The following is a 13,578-nucleotide window of genomic DNA, read 5'->3' on the forward strand; positions in this document are numbered from 1 at the left end:
AACAGCCCCCCATCTTCTCCTCTTGCCTCCCCCCTTCCCTCCCTCCACCCCCCCATGTGTTTGATTCCTCGGCCGTGACAAAGAGGTTCACCCTTTATCCGTGTGTGTGTGTGTGTGTGTGTGTGTTGGTGAGATGGGGGGCCCTCAGATTAAGGGAAAGCTTCCTGCTCTTTATTTGGGGAGTCCCCCCGGGAGACGCTTTGGGAATGACTTTCGTCGAGTCACTAACGCCTACACACACACGCTCACTCACACACACACACACACACAAACACACTCCCACACATACATACATGCCTATCACCCCTGCCATCTTCCAAGCCGCCCATTGACTGGACGCAGGTTGCTGTGTAACTCCACCAACTGCACACACACACACACACACACACACCCATCATATTGAGGCCCCCCAGTCAGATCACAGCAAGTGAGCGCTGCAGAGGTTCCCTATTCTCTTCTCTATACTAAACCAACCCAAGCTAACTCCACTAGCCTAACTCTGCATTGATCTTCAGCTGGTGCCACACAGTAAAATGAAACTAGGTTTTATGTAATGAGGTGCGAGCACTGCCATAAATACATGGAGACATGTTCAGCTGAAAACAAGAAGGTTGAAATGGACTCAAAGCTTCAGGCGAATGAACCCGAACAGACTAAACTGTCATCTGTTGTAGTACTGCAGTTTGCTTATAGATATACACCACATTTATTTCAATTTAATTTAATGATAGTTATTAATAAGAACCATTTTGTGTCTAGCATTCTCTAAGAAATGATGTAGTTGCCACGGTCATCAAAGAACTCGCTGTGAAATACCACTTAACTGTCTGAGTTTCAGCACTAGCCCATGCTGTCACATATTGTATTTCTTTCTCTTGTCATTGTCTTCTCACCAGAGGAACCCCTGCCTGTTAGCCCCAGGCACACCAAATAAATGTTTTTTTTTCTTTCAGATGACCCCTATAAATATAGGGAACGACCATTGTACTTTGTGTATTTTCCTTGTATGAGACTTCTGAATATTTTTTTTAAAGCGCTTTTATTTTGCATTGATGTAGCTTCATGTTTGCCACTAAAGGTTGTTGTGCACTTGAGTCTTCAAACCTGCGTTGCTGTAAAAAAAAACGTTATCACAACAATTTAATAGAATTCTTAAGGAGGACAGATGGTTACTCGGCTCTCCATTGTGCCGGCCAATACTTGGTGTGTACAGTATATGCCGGGCCGTGTCTCTGCGTGCGTGTGTGTTTTGAGTGTATTTAGGAGGTGAAGGTCGTGGCGTAGAGAAGCCGTCCAAACAGCAGCCATTTTAATTTGTTTGACAGGGAAGAGAGGTGCTAACCTCCCTCTGCAGCCACGCGCCCAGGGAGAAGAGGGGGATATGGAAAACAAGGAGAGGGATGGAGTGAGGGATAGATGGAGTGAGAGCAACGGAGGGAGGGCTGAGCAGAATAGCGATAAGGGGCTGGATGGAGGGAGGCAGGAAAAGAGTGAGAGAAAGGGGCGGAAAGGAGAGTGTAATATTTGATTATGGCTCAAGGCTGTGTGTTTGTCCAAAGGCTAAAGACTGTCAACCAGCTAATCGCAGGGGTCGATGCGTGGGTGTGTCTGTATGTGTTTGTGCAAGCATGTGTGTGTATGTGTGGGGGGCATGTGAGCATGTGTGGGTCATAGGTATCAGCACATAATTTATGTTGAGTACGTGTGTGTGTGTGTGTGTGTGTGTTTGTGTGTGTGTGTGTGGTGTGTGCAATTTATGGATGTCAGTTACAGTTCCATGGGCCTGAGGAGAATACAGTGGTCTCCCTCAGGGCGCTGTTAGTGCCACTCTCATACAGATGTGCTGGGCTGCCACTGTGTCAGTTTGGTGTGTGTGTGTGTGTGTGTGTGTGTGTGTGAGTGTGTGTCCCTCCCTTAAAGGAAACTAAATTTACTCCTCAGGGATCCGGCTCCTTCAGTTGTTCTCTCATTTTCTCTGATGTCCTCAGATTTGAGAAAGGAACCAACTTCCCACGTTTATTTGTTGATGTATTTTTTTTAAATGTAAAATGTATTTTATCAGTTAGTCTCATTGAGCTTAAAATTCTCCTTCAGTAGTGACCTGGTGAAGAAGGCAGCATCATACAACAATATGTTTCAGTAGAACTACAATAAAAATCACATTATAGGCAACTTCAACGTGAAAATCCACTAAATGAGAGTTCAAAAGGCAATACTCCAAGAGCAGACTAGCAGGATCAGAAGACAAATCTAAACTGGTCTAGACTAAACAAAGCATAGGCAGCAGCTCCTTACTGAATTTGCCAATTTACCAACCCAAATAGAGGGACATGTATTGGACATACGAAGATGTAAATGTTTTTTTTAGGCTGATAGCAAACGCTCTGCACCTGCCATGTAAAAAGGTATATGAATGTGTTTTTATCCATAATGAGGCCATTTGTCTGAAATGCCTTCTGTCTTCCTTCCCAGATGGTGATGAAGATGCACAGGGCAGGTGGTTGGTTTCTAGCAAGGACAAGGAGGTAGGTGGAGATTCCCTGCTTTATAGAATATATCCTCACTGTTAGCTACTTCTGTCCTGTGTGGCCTGTTTACATTGGATCAGGAAAAAGGACGATAAGTAAAAGAACTTTATGACCTAAAAGACACAATGATTGTCTGAAAATATCACATGCGGTGAAGGAAAGATACATACCAATAATAAATGAACATATTTTCAATTTTCTTAAAAAAATACACAAATTGCAATACTCAAAATGTTAATCACGGCTGGTATACCATATGCAGATAAAAGCCAAAATAATATGTAGGCGCTAATAATGCATCATGCATTATTTTTTAAGAATATTGTGGTGACATTTGTGTTTTATTAAAGGGAAAGATATACCCTTATTTCATAGCATGGACCAATTTTCTGTCCCTCACAATGAGATGGACAACAAAGTTTCTCTGATTCTGACACTTCATGGGGACATGACATACAGACGCCTTAAACCACCAGGATGCTGGTAATGAAGTTTTAACTGTGTGTGTTTCAGGCTCAGATCTGCAACAAAGACAAGGGTGCCAGGATGCCGGTGCACCGGTTGTCCAACAGATACTATACCGACAAGAACGTCACCTGCAGAAACTGCAACAAGACCGGACATCTCTCCAAGAACTGCCCCACGCCCAAGGTCCGTTCCACTAAACACGCATTCACATACACACTCATGAACACAAATACAGCACTAGTCAGCACAGCCACAAGCTGTACTCGGATTCGTGTCTGACACTGTCTTCCAATTTTGTGTGTGTGTGAGCAGAAGGTGGCGAGCTGCTTCCTGTGCGGCACCCCGGGCCACCAGGTCGTTGAGTGTCCCAACAAGCACTGCAACAACTGCGGCCTGCCGGGGCACCTGTACGAGTCCTGCAGCGAGCGGGCTTACTGGCACAAGCAGTGCCACCGCTGCGGCATGACCGGACACTTCTTCGATGTGAGTATAGCTGCCTATTTTTTCTGTCTGTTTGTTTGTTTGTTTTATAACATGCAGCAAAATATGATATGATTCTAGGCTGCAGGCATTTTTGCCATTTTGCATCATCAAGTGAATTAAACCAAATGCATATTATGAGAGGTGCAAAACGTCACAGATGGAGGCTGTGACATGTAGTGCGAGCAAAGGATTACTGCTTTATGTAAACACGGTGCCTTCCTACTATATCACTGTATATCAATATGCACCCCACTTTTTTTGGGGTATGTTTCCTCTTCTCTCCCCCCCCCCCCCCCTCCTCCCTCCTCTCTCCCCCGCCTTTTTTCTCAGTAATAATGAGTGACCAGGGGTCAGCACACGCTGCTGTTCACATTAATTGATACACTTCAGCAATTACAGCTTAGTTATGTCTCTGCCATGCTGCATATTCCAGCTGTGTGTGTGTGTGTGTGTGTGTGTGTTGGCACTGAAGGGTGAATCTAATGACCATCAATGACAATTATCCCACCGCAACGTTCATTACCCTGCCCATTTACACTAATGCCATAGAATGGAAACTCTGTGTGTATGCATGTGCCTGCCTGTGTCTCCCCCACCTCTCTCTCTCCCTCCCTCTCTCCCTCTCTCTCTCTCTCTCTCTCCCTCGCTCCCTCTCTCTCTGTCAGTCAGTCATGTACTGTGCTCTGTGTAATGGATGAGTAACCAGGTGAACACCAGAGGGAGAGGGGAGACCAGGACACACGCAGTCTCTCTTCTATCTCTCTCTCTCTTTCTCTCTCTCTCTCTCCCTCTCTCTCTCTCTCGCCCATTCTTTCTCACCTCTTCCTCAGCATCCTCGCGTTCATCTCTTTCTTCCTTTCTCTTTTGCGTATCTTTTTCACCAGTAAACAAAAGCACAAAGTTGTTTTGTAATTACCCTTTTCTTGGAACACTCAACTTTTTTTTTTCCCTCTTAGACTCACAAATTATATGTGGTCGTGTGTGTGTGTGTATGTGTGTGTATGTGTGTGTGTGAGAGAGAGAGAGAGTCAGGTCTCTGTCCCCTGGGCCTTTCTGTGTCTCTCATTAAAGACAGACGGTTGACGGAGCGCGAGTGTGTCGCTCGCCTCGCCTGTCGCCCTCGACAACAACCCACTACCCCAGCGGTCTGGAGGGAGAGAGAGAGAGAACGGGAGGGAGCAGAAGAGAGAGGAGAAGAGAGGGGGTGGGGGTGTAGAAAGAAAAGCTAGATGAGAGGTGGAGGAAGATACAGGCACGAGCGAGTCTTACAGTGTCGAAATTCATATTTGTCCATCTCTGTCCTCTAATCTAAAAGGCCCAGGTTAAGCTAGAAAAATTGCCTCCCGTTCTTTATAGGCTGCTTTACAGGTTGGGATGTGAACAAGCACTTTGTGCGAATGCTCCCTTTAAATTGATGTGAATTTGCATCTCATGCAAATTTCTATAGGAACTAGTTTTGTATTTGCAAGAGAAGAGCTGAACTCATAGCCGTCTTGGCAGAACACTCTCTCTCTCTCTTTCTCTCTCTCTCTCTCTCTCTCTCTCTCTCTCTCTCACTCAGTAGGTGTGTAAGTAGATAAATCTTGTTGCCTGCGGCGACTGCGGCATTTTCAATTTCCCAGTGGGAAGTGGCGGTGGTTGGGGAAGGATGTCGGAACGCTTAGGGAACAGCGTGGCGAAGCCCCGGAGATAATGCTTTAGCCACACCGGGACAAAACGACTGACTGACTGTTTGAGTGACTGACTGGCTGTAGAGACGGAGGGACACGGAGGGGAAATAGGCTGTTGCAGAGGAAGCATGGCGATGTAGGTGGAGTGAGAGATAGAGGAAGAGATTGCGACTTAAGAGTCAGGCAGGGATAGAGACGGCCATACAAATGACACGATGGCCTGCTTTTCAATTTCCCTTTGGCCCTCTGTCACTCTTCTCTTGGCCTCCATCTATCCGTCTATCCATCAGCATCTCTGGCTGACTGACTCTCTTCTCATCTCTCTCTCTCTCTCTCTCTCTCTCTCTCTCTCTCTGCCTCCCTTGCTCCCTCTCTCTCTTTCTGTGATAAGAATCAGTTCTCTCAGCATTGCCTAATGGTTTCTTCCTCATTGTATCTCTGCTAGACTTCTAGCACACACTCAGAATTGAGACATACACACACACACACACACACATTACTACAGGTTGTTCATTCTCAGACATTTTCATTCCCCTCTCTTTCCTTTGCTTTATTTTTTTGTGTACTAGTGCTTTGTAAGTGTCTGTGTGTGTGTGTGTGTGTGTGTGTGTGTGTGTGTGTGTGCATCTGTGTTTGTGCGACTTGAGTTTACTCTACAGCTGACAGTGTTTTCTGTGTGTCCTCAGGCTTGCCCAGAGATCTGGAGACAGTACCACATCACGGTGAGTGTGATTCTACAATTGCATTAGGAAACCATTAGTCTTCTGTACTAACCTTACAGTGCTGTTCAAACATTCACTTAAGCACTATTTAATTTCTTTATAGTCAAAGTTTTCCTCTCTGGACTTGATCAGTCTCCAGATAGGTGGGGATATATGTAAATAAAGACGTGACCAGCAAAGTTAAGAGGGCAGCAAAGTCCAACTTCACCAAAATCGATGAAAATCCACTGTTGTTTACATATTGGAAACCAATAAGAACCATAAACCATAAGTTGAGCACACAGATTGGCGTTATCAGGGGAGATTTTGTCAACACACCCAATAGAAAAGTATGAGGAAATATTTTGCGCGCAAGTGCACAAGATAGCTAAAATAGTGTGCAAAGTGCACAGGGGCCCTAATGTAGAAAAAGGTTCTTAAACATGCTCTGCACCTCGCTCTGTGAATGTTGGTCATTTTGTTCCTTTTTTTCTTACTGTGTAACAAAATGTATTCTGCAGTTGCTACGGATAATCGATCAATAGTGTAACTTCTTATTTTGATATAGAAATGTGATAGATGCCAGCTACAATTAAGTATTAAGACAATATAAAAGTTTTAATTAAGCAGTATTGTTTATTTTGAGCTGTTCCCGTTTCCATATGTCTTTGTAGGGGTGCAAGTGTCAGTTTTGGCAAAATTCCACTGCAGTAGTTCTGCCAAAAAGTCCCAATTAAAAGCCCAGAAATGTAAAAGAACTGTGTGGTGGAAGGGCTGACTAAGCCAGCAGCACACCGACCCCGGCCCACTTACAGCCAACGACACTCCTTAAATAAATCTTCTTCATGCTGAACGTGCCTCATCAGAACAGGAATATTCCAAATGTTGCTGTCTAAAATCTGCCCTTAATTAACAGAACATCCAGCAATAGTGACGGATTAACAGAACCTTGTTAATCTTAACTCCGCGGGAACCGGGCTTTCTGGGGAGACTGATTTTGTATTTATTTTTTCTAATTATTGACACACTGGGCTCAGACTTATGAGTTTTAACTTAAAGGATCTGATCCACTAGTAACACAAGGATCCTTCACCTCACTTTTTCTTTACACTAAAACTAAACTCTTCCAGGGCGACAAAGTTCCAGTCAAAAGCTAGCGGTGATCACCCAGTCGTTTGGAAAGCATGGCAATGAATTTAGCATGTATGGGAGATTCTATAACTAGGCCCAAAACAGTATTTTTCCAGCAGCATGGTGAAGATGAAGGGGCCGTATTATCACTCCAAATCAGTATGTTAGTTGTGATTGGTATTGAGCTTGCCCTCTAGGAGAGGAGTGAACCATGGCAGAAAAAAAGCGCCTCGCAAAATTAAGGAACCACCATTACTGAGGGAAATCTTCGCCTGTGTTTCCTTTATTTTGAGCATAACCTGCTCATGTGCACACGCACTAAACAGACATCCGTGGCTCTGTATGTGTGTGTGTGTGTGTGTGTGTGTGTGTGTGTGTGTGTGTTAAAACAGCGTATCAAAGAGCAGAAAACTGTGTGACAGTCACATGGGCCATATGTCAGAGGGGAGGATGGCATTTGCTTGTTTGTGTGTGCATGTTTATTCGAAATCTGCAAAGATAACTAGTTTTCTTGCCTTCGTATTTGTGTGTGTATGTGTGTGTGAGTGTGCGTGTGTGTGTGTGTGTATGTGTGTGAGCGTCTGAGCGAGGGGGTGATATAGACCTCAGCCTAAGAGAAAAGAGCAGCTTGTTTGTCAATTAAAAGACGTGATAAAGCATGAAATGGGCTGCCAACGCCACGCGGGACGAGAGACTGAGAGAGAGAGAGAAGAAGAGTGTGTGTTTGCATATATCTTGGTGTGCACTTTGTGTGTGTGTGTGTGTGTGTTGGGGGAGGTCTGTCTGTCTGTCACTCTCCTCTATGGAGATTAATTAGCAGGGGCTGTCTAATGAAAAGGCAGCATCGTTAGCGCTAGGGTAGCACGGCAGGAGAGATGGAGGGAGGAGGAGGGAGGGAGGGAGGGAGGAGGAGGAGGGGAGGGAGGGAGCGGGACACAGAAGTTCCAGGGGAGACGCTGGCAGAGGAAGGCAGAGGGAGTTGATACTTGTGTTTGAGAGAGCGAGGGGGGGAAGAGAGAGGGAGTTAAGTTTATTTGTCGCCGGTGTTTGGCGGGGGACGCGCTACATTTCACCGGAGGATTTCAGTTTGAACCACAGACTAGAAGAGAAGGCACTGTGATGAGAGAATATTCTTAGGTAGCCTCACAAGATCATGAAGACTCCCCTTTTTGTGTGTTTTGGTGTGTGTGTGTGTGTGTGTGTGTGTGTGTGTGTGTGTGTGTGTGTGACTGCGTGCTTTAACGGGTGGTGGATTGTGACCCAGGTCTAATTGAAGTATTTAAGCCATTTAAGCACTAGGAACAGAAGGTCGTTACAGATCCAAACTGGCATGGGGGTTAGGGGCCTATACACACACACATACACGCACACCTACACACACACACACACACCTACACACACACACACACACCTACACACATGCATACACAGGGCTCCTTCTGTTTAAGACAGCCTCATTTTATTCATGATGCTGCTTATGACCCTGAACTCCCCAATGTGAGTGTGTGTGTGTGTGTGTGAGTGTGTGTGTGAGTGTGTGTGTGAGTGTGTGTGTGCGTGTGTGTGCGTTCGCTTTGGGAGATGTGACTCTGTCACCTTCCGCTGGGCTCAGCCAGGTGTGAAAAGGCATTCTGTCAGACCTCCCTGCTACTGGGTCCATTTATCCTTCGTGTGTGTGTGTGTATGTGTGTGTGTGTGTGTGTGTACTGGGTCCGTTTATCTTCCGTGTGTGTATGTGTTGTCTGCCTGCACCTGGCCCTCAACTAACAAACTCCTCCAAACCACACAGTATAGACCACAAAGCCCTGGGGTATTTACTGAGAAAGTAAGATACCGACACACATGGACACACACACACACACACACTTCTACAAATATATAGAGCAGTAAATGGGAGTAAAAAGCTATACACAACATTTTGAGCTCGTCGGCCTTCAGTGTGTTTGAAGACATTTTACGCGACAATAATGTTTACACATAAAAAGGTTTGCTGGGAAAATTTTCAGAAATTGAAGTTTATTTTAAGAAGTCTTTCTCAGTCTCTCTCTCTGTCTCACACACACCCACATACACCTCGGTTTTACTTCTTTCTCTCTTTTGCATACTGCCTTACAGCGTGGGGTCCCTCTTTCCCCGTTACACCCAAACCCGCCCCGTCCTATCTTCTCTTCCTCACCCGCTAAAACAAAAAACTACAGAATGTTAAAGGAAACGTCCACCCTTGGACCTACTCTTACATTCTTATATCATCATCCAGGAGTTATTTTGTGAAAACATAACGTAAACATAACTAGCTAGCCAAGTTGTTTGTGAACACTGGGGCGTGTGTCGATGATCGCAGCCACGCCCCTTCCTCAAAACACAACATGTCTGGTGGCTGCATTGCATTCTGGTCTAATGCGGCTCCTGTGGGTGGAGAAACTGGTATCTCTTCCCCTTCTACTATGGATGTCTTCCTATATGATTGTTTAACGTCGGTGCAAAATGGTCAGAAGGCCTTTCTGATTCTGAGGGGCCGACTCCATAACCTGGCGTTTATCGTCAATGTTTTAGATCAAAACTATCAAAATTCTATTGTAGCTGTGCTGGAAATATCTCAACGTGATGTCATGTCGTTTGGCCACTTATCCACAGGAATTAGAAAAATACACCACCAAACAAAAGAGGCCCAGACATGCAAGGTACATCGTCAATAGCTGTTTTAAAAGTGTTAAAAGTGTTTTGAATTTTCCTTTAAGGATGCGGAGGCAAGAAGACCCGCTTTTATTATCAGCAGCCAGCCTTCTCAACACACTGAATGAAAGAGAGAAGCATCAAGATAGTACTAGAAGGAAAGACGACCAAGAGAGGAGGAGGAGGAGGTTTGAGTAAACACTAGGAGAGCAAGGATGAGGAGAGAAGGGGACAGAGAGAGAAAAAGGGGAAAGGAGGAGTAGGAGAGCGAGACGGAGGGGGATGGATGGAGGATGGGAGCAGGAGAGGCCACAGTGGAAGTTGAACGACCTGCTATCTGTATACAGGCTGAATTAATGCGTGTAGAGATCATGCATAAACGTGTGCATGCGCGCGTACACATACATACACACACACACACACACACACACACACACACACACACACACACAGCGATGACTTTTTCCTCCTGTGAGGTGTTGTCAGGACGCCGGCGTGCCGGGTTTAAGACCCAGAGCGCCCCCCTCTGGCGGCTGCCGGAAGTGCCGGCTCGCTCCCTTTAACCAGCCATCCATGGCGAGGGTATTTGTAGTGAAAATGTTCCTCCTTTAATTTGCCAGACTCTTTACCGCGGGGTCAAATCCTAATCAAGCCCTCCTCCTCCTGCCCCGATTCATTTTGCCCCTCATCTCTCTTCCCCTCTCTCTCTCTCTCTCTCCTTGTCAGGCCGGATCAGCGGTGTGGTGTATCCGAGCGGGAAAGGGCTGTGTGACATTAGATTTGACATGATTCACCTACATATCAGAACTGCACTAACACTCTGTATGGACAAGAGAGAGACCGAGAGAGAGAGAGGAGAGGAAGGGAGGGAGAGGGGGAGAGAGAGGTGTGTTGTTGTAGAAGGACAGAGTGATGGAGAGAGAGAGAGAGAGAGAGAGAGAGTAAACGAGGAGGGGTGGGTGTATTAAATAGGGCGAGAGACGGGGGAGAGCGAGCGGAGGGAGTGAGTGTGAGCACTGAGCAGCTGATTGGTACAGGTATATCGGTGTGTGAGCATTGATCGGCCTCTCTTTAGATAGTAGCGGTGACACCTGTATGTGTGTGTGTTTATTGATCGCTACCTCTGCCCACGCCGGCGTGCGCGCGTGTGTGTGTGTATTGAGCGGATTCTCTCCTCATGGTGGTATCAGTGTGTGTGTATCGATCTCTTCCCTTGGGGCAGGGATGTGTGAGGTGTGTGTGTGTGCGTGTGTGTGTGTGTGTCACTGTCTCTTGGGGTATCCATGAAAAGACGTTCAGTGACCCTCTTGTTTTACACAAGAATGAAGCCATTTTAACTCTTTTCCTTGAAGTCCATTTGGTATCCCTCTTTCTGTACGCCTTTCTTCTCCCTTTCCATCCAGTCCCTTGTACCTTTTTTTTTTGTCTCGATGTCTTTCTTCCAGAAGGTTCTTTGCTGTAACGCTCAGCTCACACTTGCCTTTGTTAACTCAGGGTTAGGTTTTTTTTTTTTACCGCGCTAAAATCCCCGTCTTTCCCGGAAAAGAAAACACCATTTAATTTCTTTAGGAATAAAAAAAACACGAAATGTGCTGTTAACAAATTGGGTCATTTCCCTTTGGTGACTTTGTCCATGTTGAATGTAAAGCACCTAATGCTGCAGTAAATTTGGGTTAGCTGGTCTGCATATTTCAGGATGGCTTTTTCCCCCAGCGTTGGCTGAGCAAAATTATTTGTGGTAAATATGACGCTTAGACTTGCAAATAGTCAGGAAGGATCAGAATTTAAATAGAGCCTTTAGATGAACAACCATGTAAAGCCATTTTGAAAATGTTTAACAGTACATGCAGTTGTCAGTCTAAATCATTTGGCATGTCAATGTCATACATCATCTTAACGTAAAGATCCTTTATTATCATTATTATTCAAGTTACAGCCCTCAGATAATGAAATTTGAATATATATATAAAACTTTTAACAGACTTATGTGGACCCTTTGTCTGATGATAAATAGATTTTTACTTATATCCAGTGAAGTTGGACAGATGTATGTATATTGTTGGAGTCAGTCATTGTAGTTAAATTTGTTCTTATTTTATCCTTCACAGAAATGTTTTTTTGTTGTTGTTTTTTTTAATCTTTGTTGAGTTATTTTGATGAAGTTAGAGTGAAATATACAGTATTGGCTGGCTTATTTGTATTTATTCATTTAGATCCAATAATACATCATATTGTACCAGTATAAGCAACAGAGCAAAAATATACCCCACAGTGCATTTTGTTTTCAGTATATCATTACATGGCAGTACGGCACTAATTGTAGTAATATTCAGATTTGAATTTATAGACAAAATAATTTCTTGAAGGTATTAAAGTGTTTTTTTAAGGAGATAATGATGTATTTGAATTATTTTGGTTACAAATTACAGTTACAAAAATAATGTTTATACTATTTTTACAATGACTGACTATTACATAGGATTATATATTCACAGGATTTTATTTTTGTTCCCAGAGAAATATGTTTTGCGGGATAAGGTATAATGAAATGAACTGCATATCTATCAATAGGGAAATGATCTGTGTATTCACAGAAATGATATTAGTCATGTATTAAATCAAATTCTTAAATGTCAAGTTAGTAGTGAAAAGGATGTCAGTGAAGGTGTCTGGTACATTGTGTCCCTGGTTCACTGTCGCGACCGCTGACATTTCATGGTTCTCAGTGTATCGCAGGACAAGAGCAGCTGCCTAAAACAACCAGTAAGGAGTGAAGTATAGCATAGTATACTATAGTATAGTATAGTGTCCTATACATAAGTGGTCCTACAGTAAAAGGAAGGAAAAAACAACTACCAATGCATTAAACTAAAGTTAAAAATGATTGTCTTCCCCATACTACTATTCCAAATCATATATCAGGTCACAAGCACAAAGCACAGTCATTCTCTGGATTGTTTTCCACTATGGAGTCATGCCAGAAGGGACAGAAAGGTGTTCGTTTACAACTGTTTTACAATTTTAATACAATTTAATAACTATGACCAAGTGTGTCCTGTCGTCTGACCTCCCCCTGCATAACTTCAGCGGTTGAAATGGGCCACGGGGCGAACATGGTTGTTGCAGGACCCTTTCAGCATGCTGTGTGGAGTCAGAGCGCCCTTCAGTGGCTTCATAGAGAACTGCTCTCTGATCCCTGCACACGGTGAAGTGAGAGCTTCTGAGCCAGACTGACCATTTGTGGAGTTTGTGGTTGTTACTTGTGCAAATATGTTGCAACTGTGGACCTGCAGTATATTTGCACGCTGTGCAAGCTGCTACAGTCTCACACTGCAGAGAGAAGTAGAGTCTGCACACTGGGGAGTTCTTGCTCCTTGTTAGATTTAATGACATTTCGGCTCTTCAGAATAAACCAACACTACAAATTACCTGGTGTCAGGTGACAGATTAAAGTAGCAAATGCTCTGGATTTAAAGTGACGTGCTAATTGTACAAGTGACACAAGTAAACAGTCACATTGATAATATAAATACTACACACATCAACACCAGTGTGAAAAAGCCAATACCAAAAAAAAAGCGGAAGAGAACAAAAAAAGGGGAAACCAAAAGGCTGCAGCCAGAAAAACAAAATGGGGAAGCAAAAGCCACATAATATACATGAAAAGAAATTAATAGATAATAATACATACTGTACTTTGCATACACATAACTGGCAACATCAGGTCAATACTGTAGACTGTAATACTGTCAAATATGTAACGCATACAGAGACACATGGGCTGGGAGACAAAGAAATAGAAATGTATAAGCCTGTTATGAAAAAAAAGGTCTAATATCAAAGTCGTCATTAAGACTGTGGGCTTTTTCTGACTTTTTCTGACAATCTCACATTAGCAATTTTTTCAAACCGCATCAAGCAACG

At 44.0% G+C, this 13,578-nt stretch overlaps 1 protein-coding gene across 4 annotated transcripts in view; it reads left to right on the top strand.

The window, feature by feature from the left end:
• zcchc7 (zinc finger, CCHC domain containing 7) overlaps positions 1 to 13,578 on the top strand; it is a 45,159-nt gene that overhangs the window by 23,048 nt on the left and 8,533 nt on the right. For all 4 annotated transcript variants that reach the window (XM_078291451.1, XM_078291448.1, XM_078291455.1 and 1 more), the window contains 4 exons: positions 2,473 to 2,525; positions 3,042 to 3,179; positions 3,309 to 3,479; positions 5,836 to 5,871. In XM_078291451.1, the coding sequence (XP_078147577.1) occupies positions 2,473 to 2,525; positions 3,042 to 3,179; positions 3,309 to 3,479; positions 5,836 to 5,871 (398 nt within the window). The remainder of the gene's footprint in view (positions 1 to 2,472; positions 2,526 to 3,041; positions 3,180 to 3,308; positions 3,480 to 5,835; positions 5,872 to 13,578) is intronic.

The sequence above is a fragment of the Centroberyx gerrardi genome, chromosome 3, assembly GCF_048128805.1.
Source record: "Centroberyx gerrardi isolate f3 chromosome 3, fCenGer3.hap1.cur.20231027, whole genome shotgun sequence".
NCBI lineage: Eukaryota > Metazoa > Chordata > Actinopteri > Beryciformes > Berycidae > Centroberyx > Centroberyx gerrardi.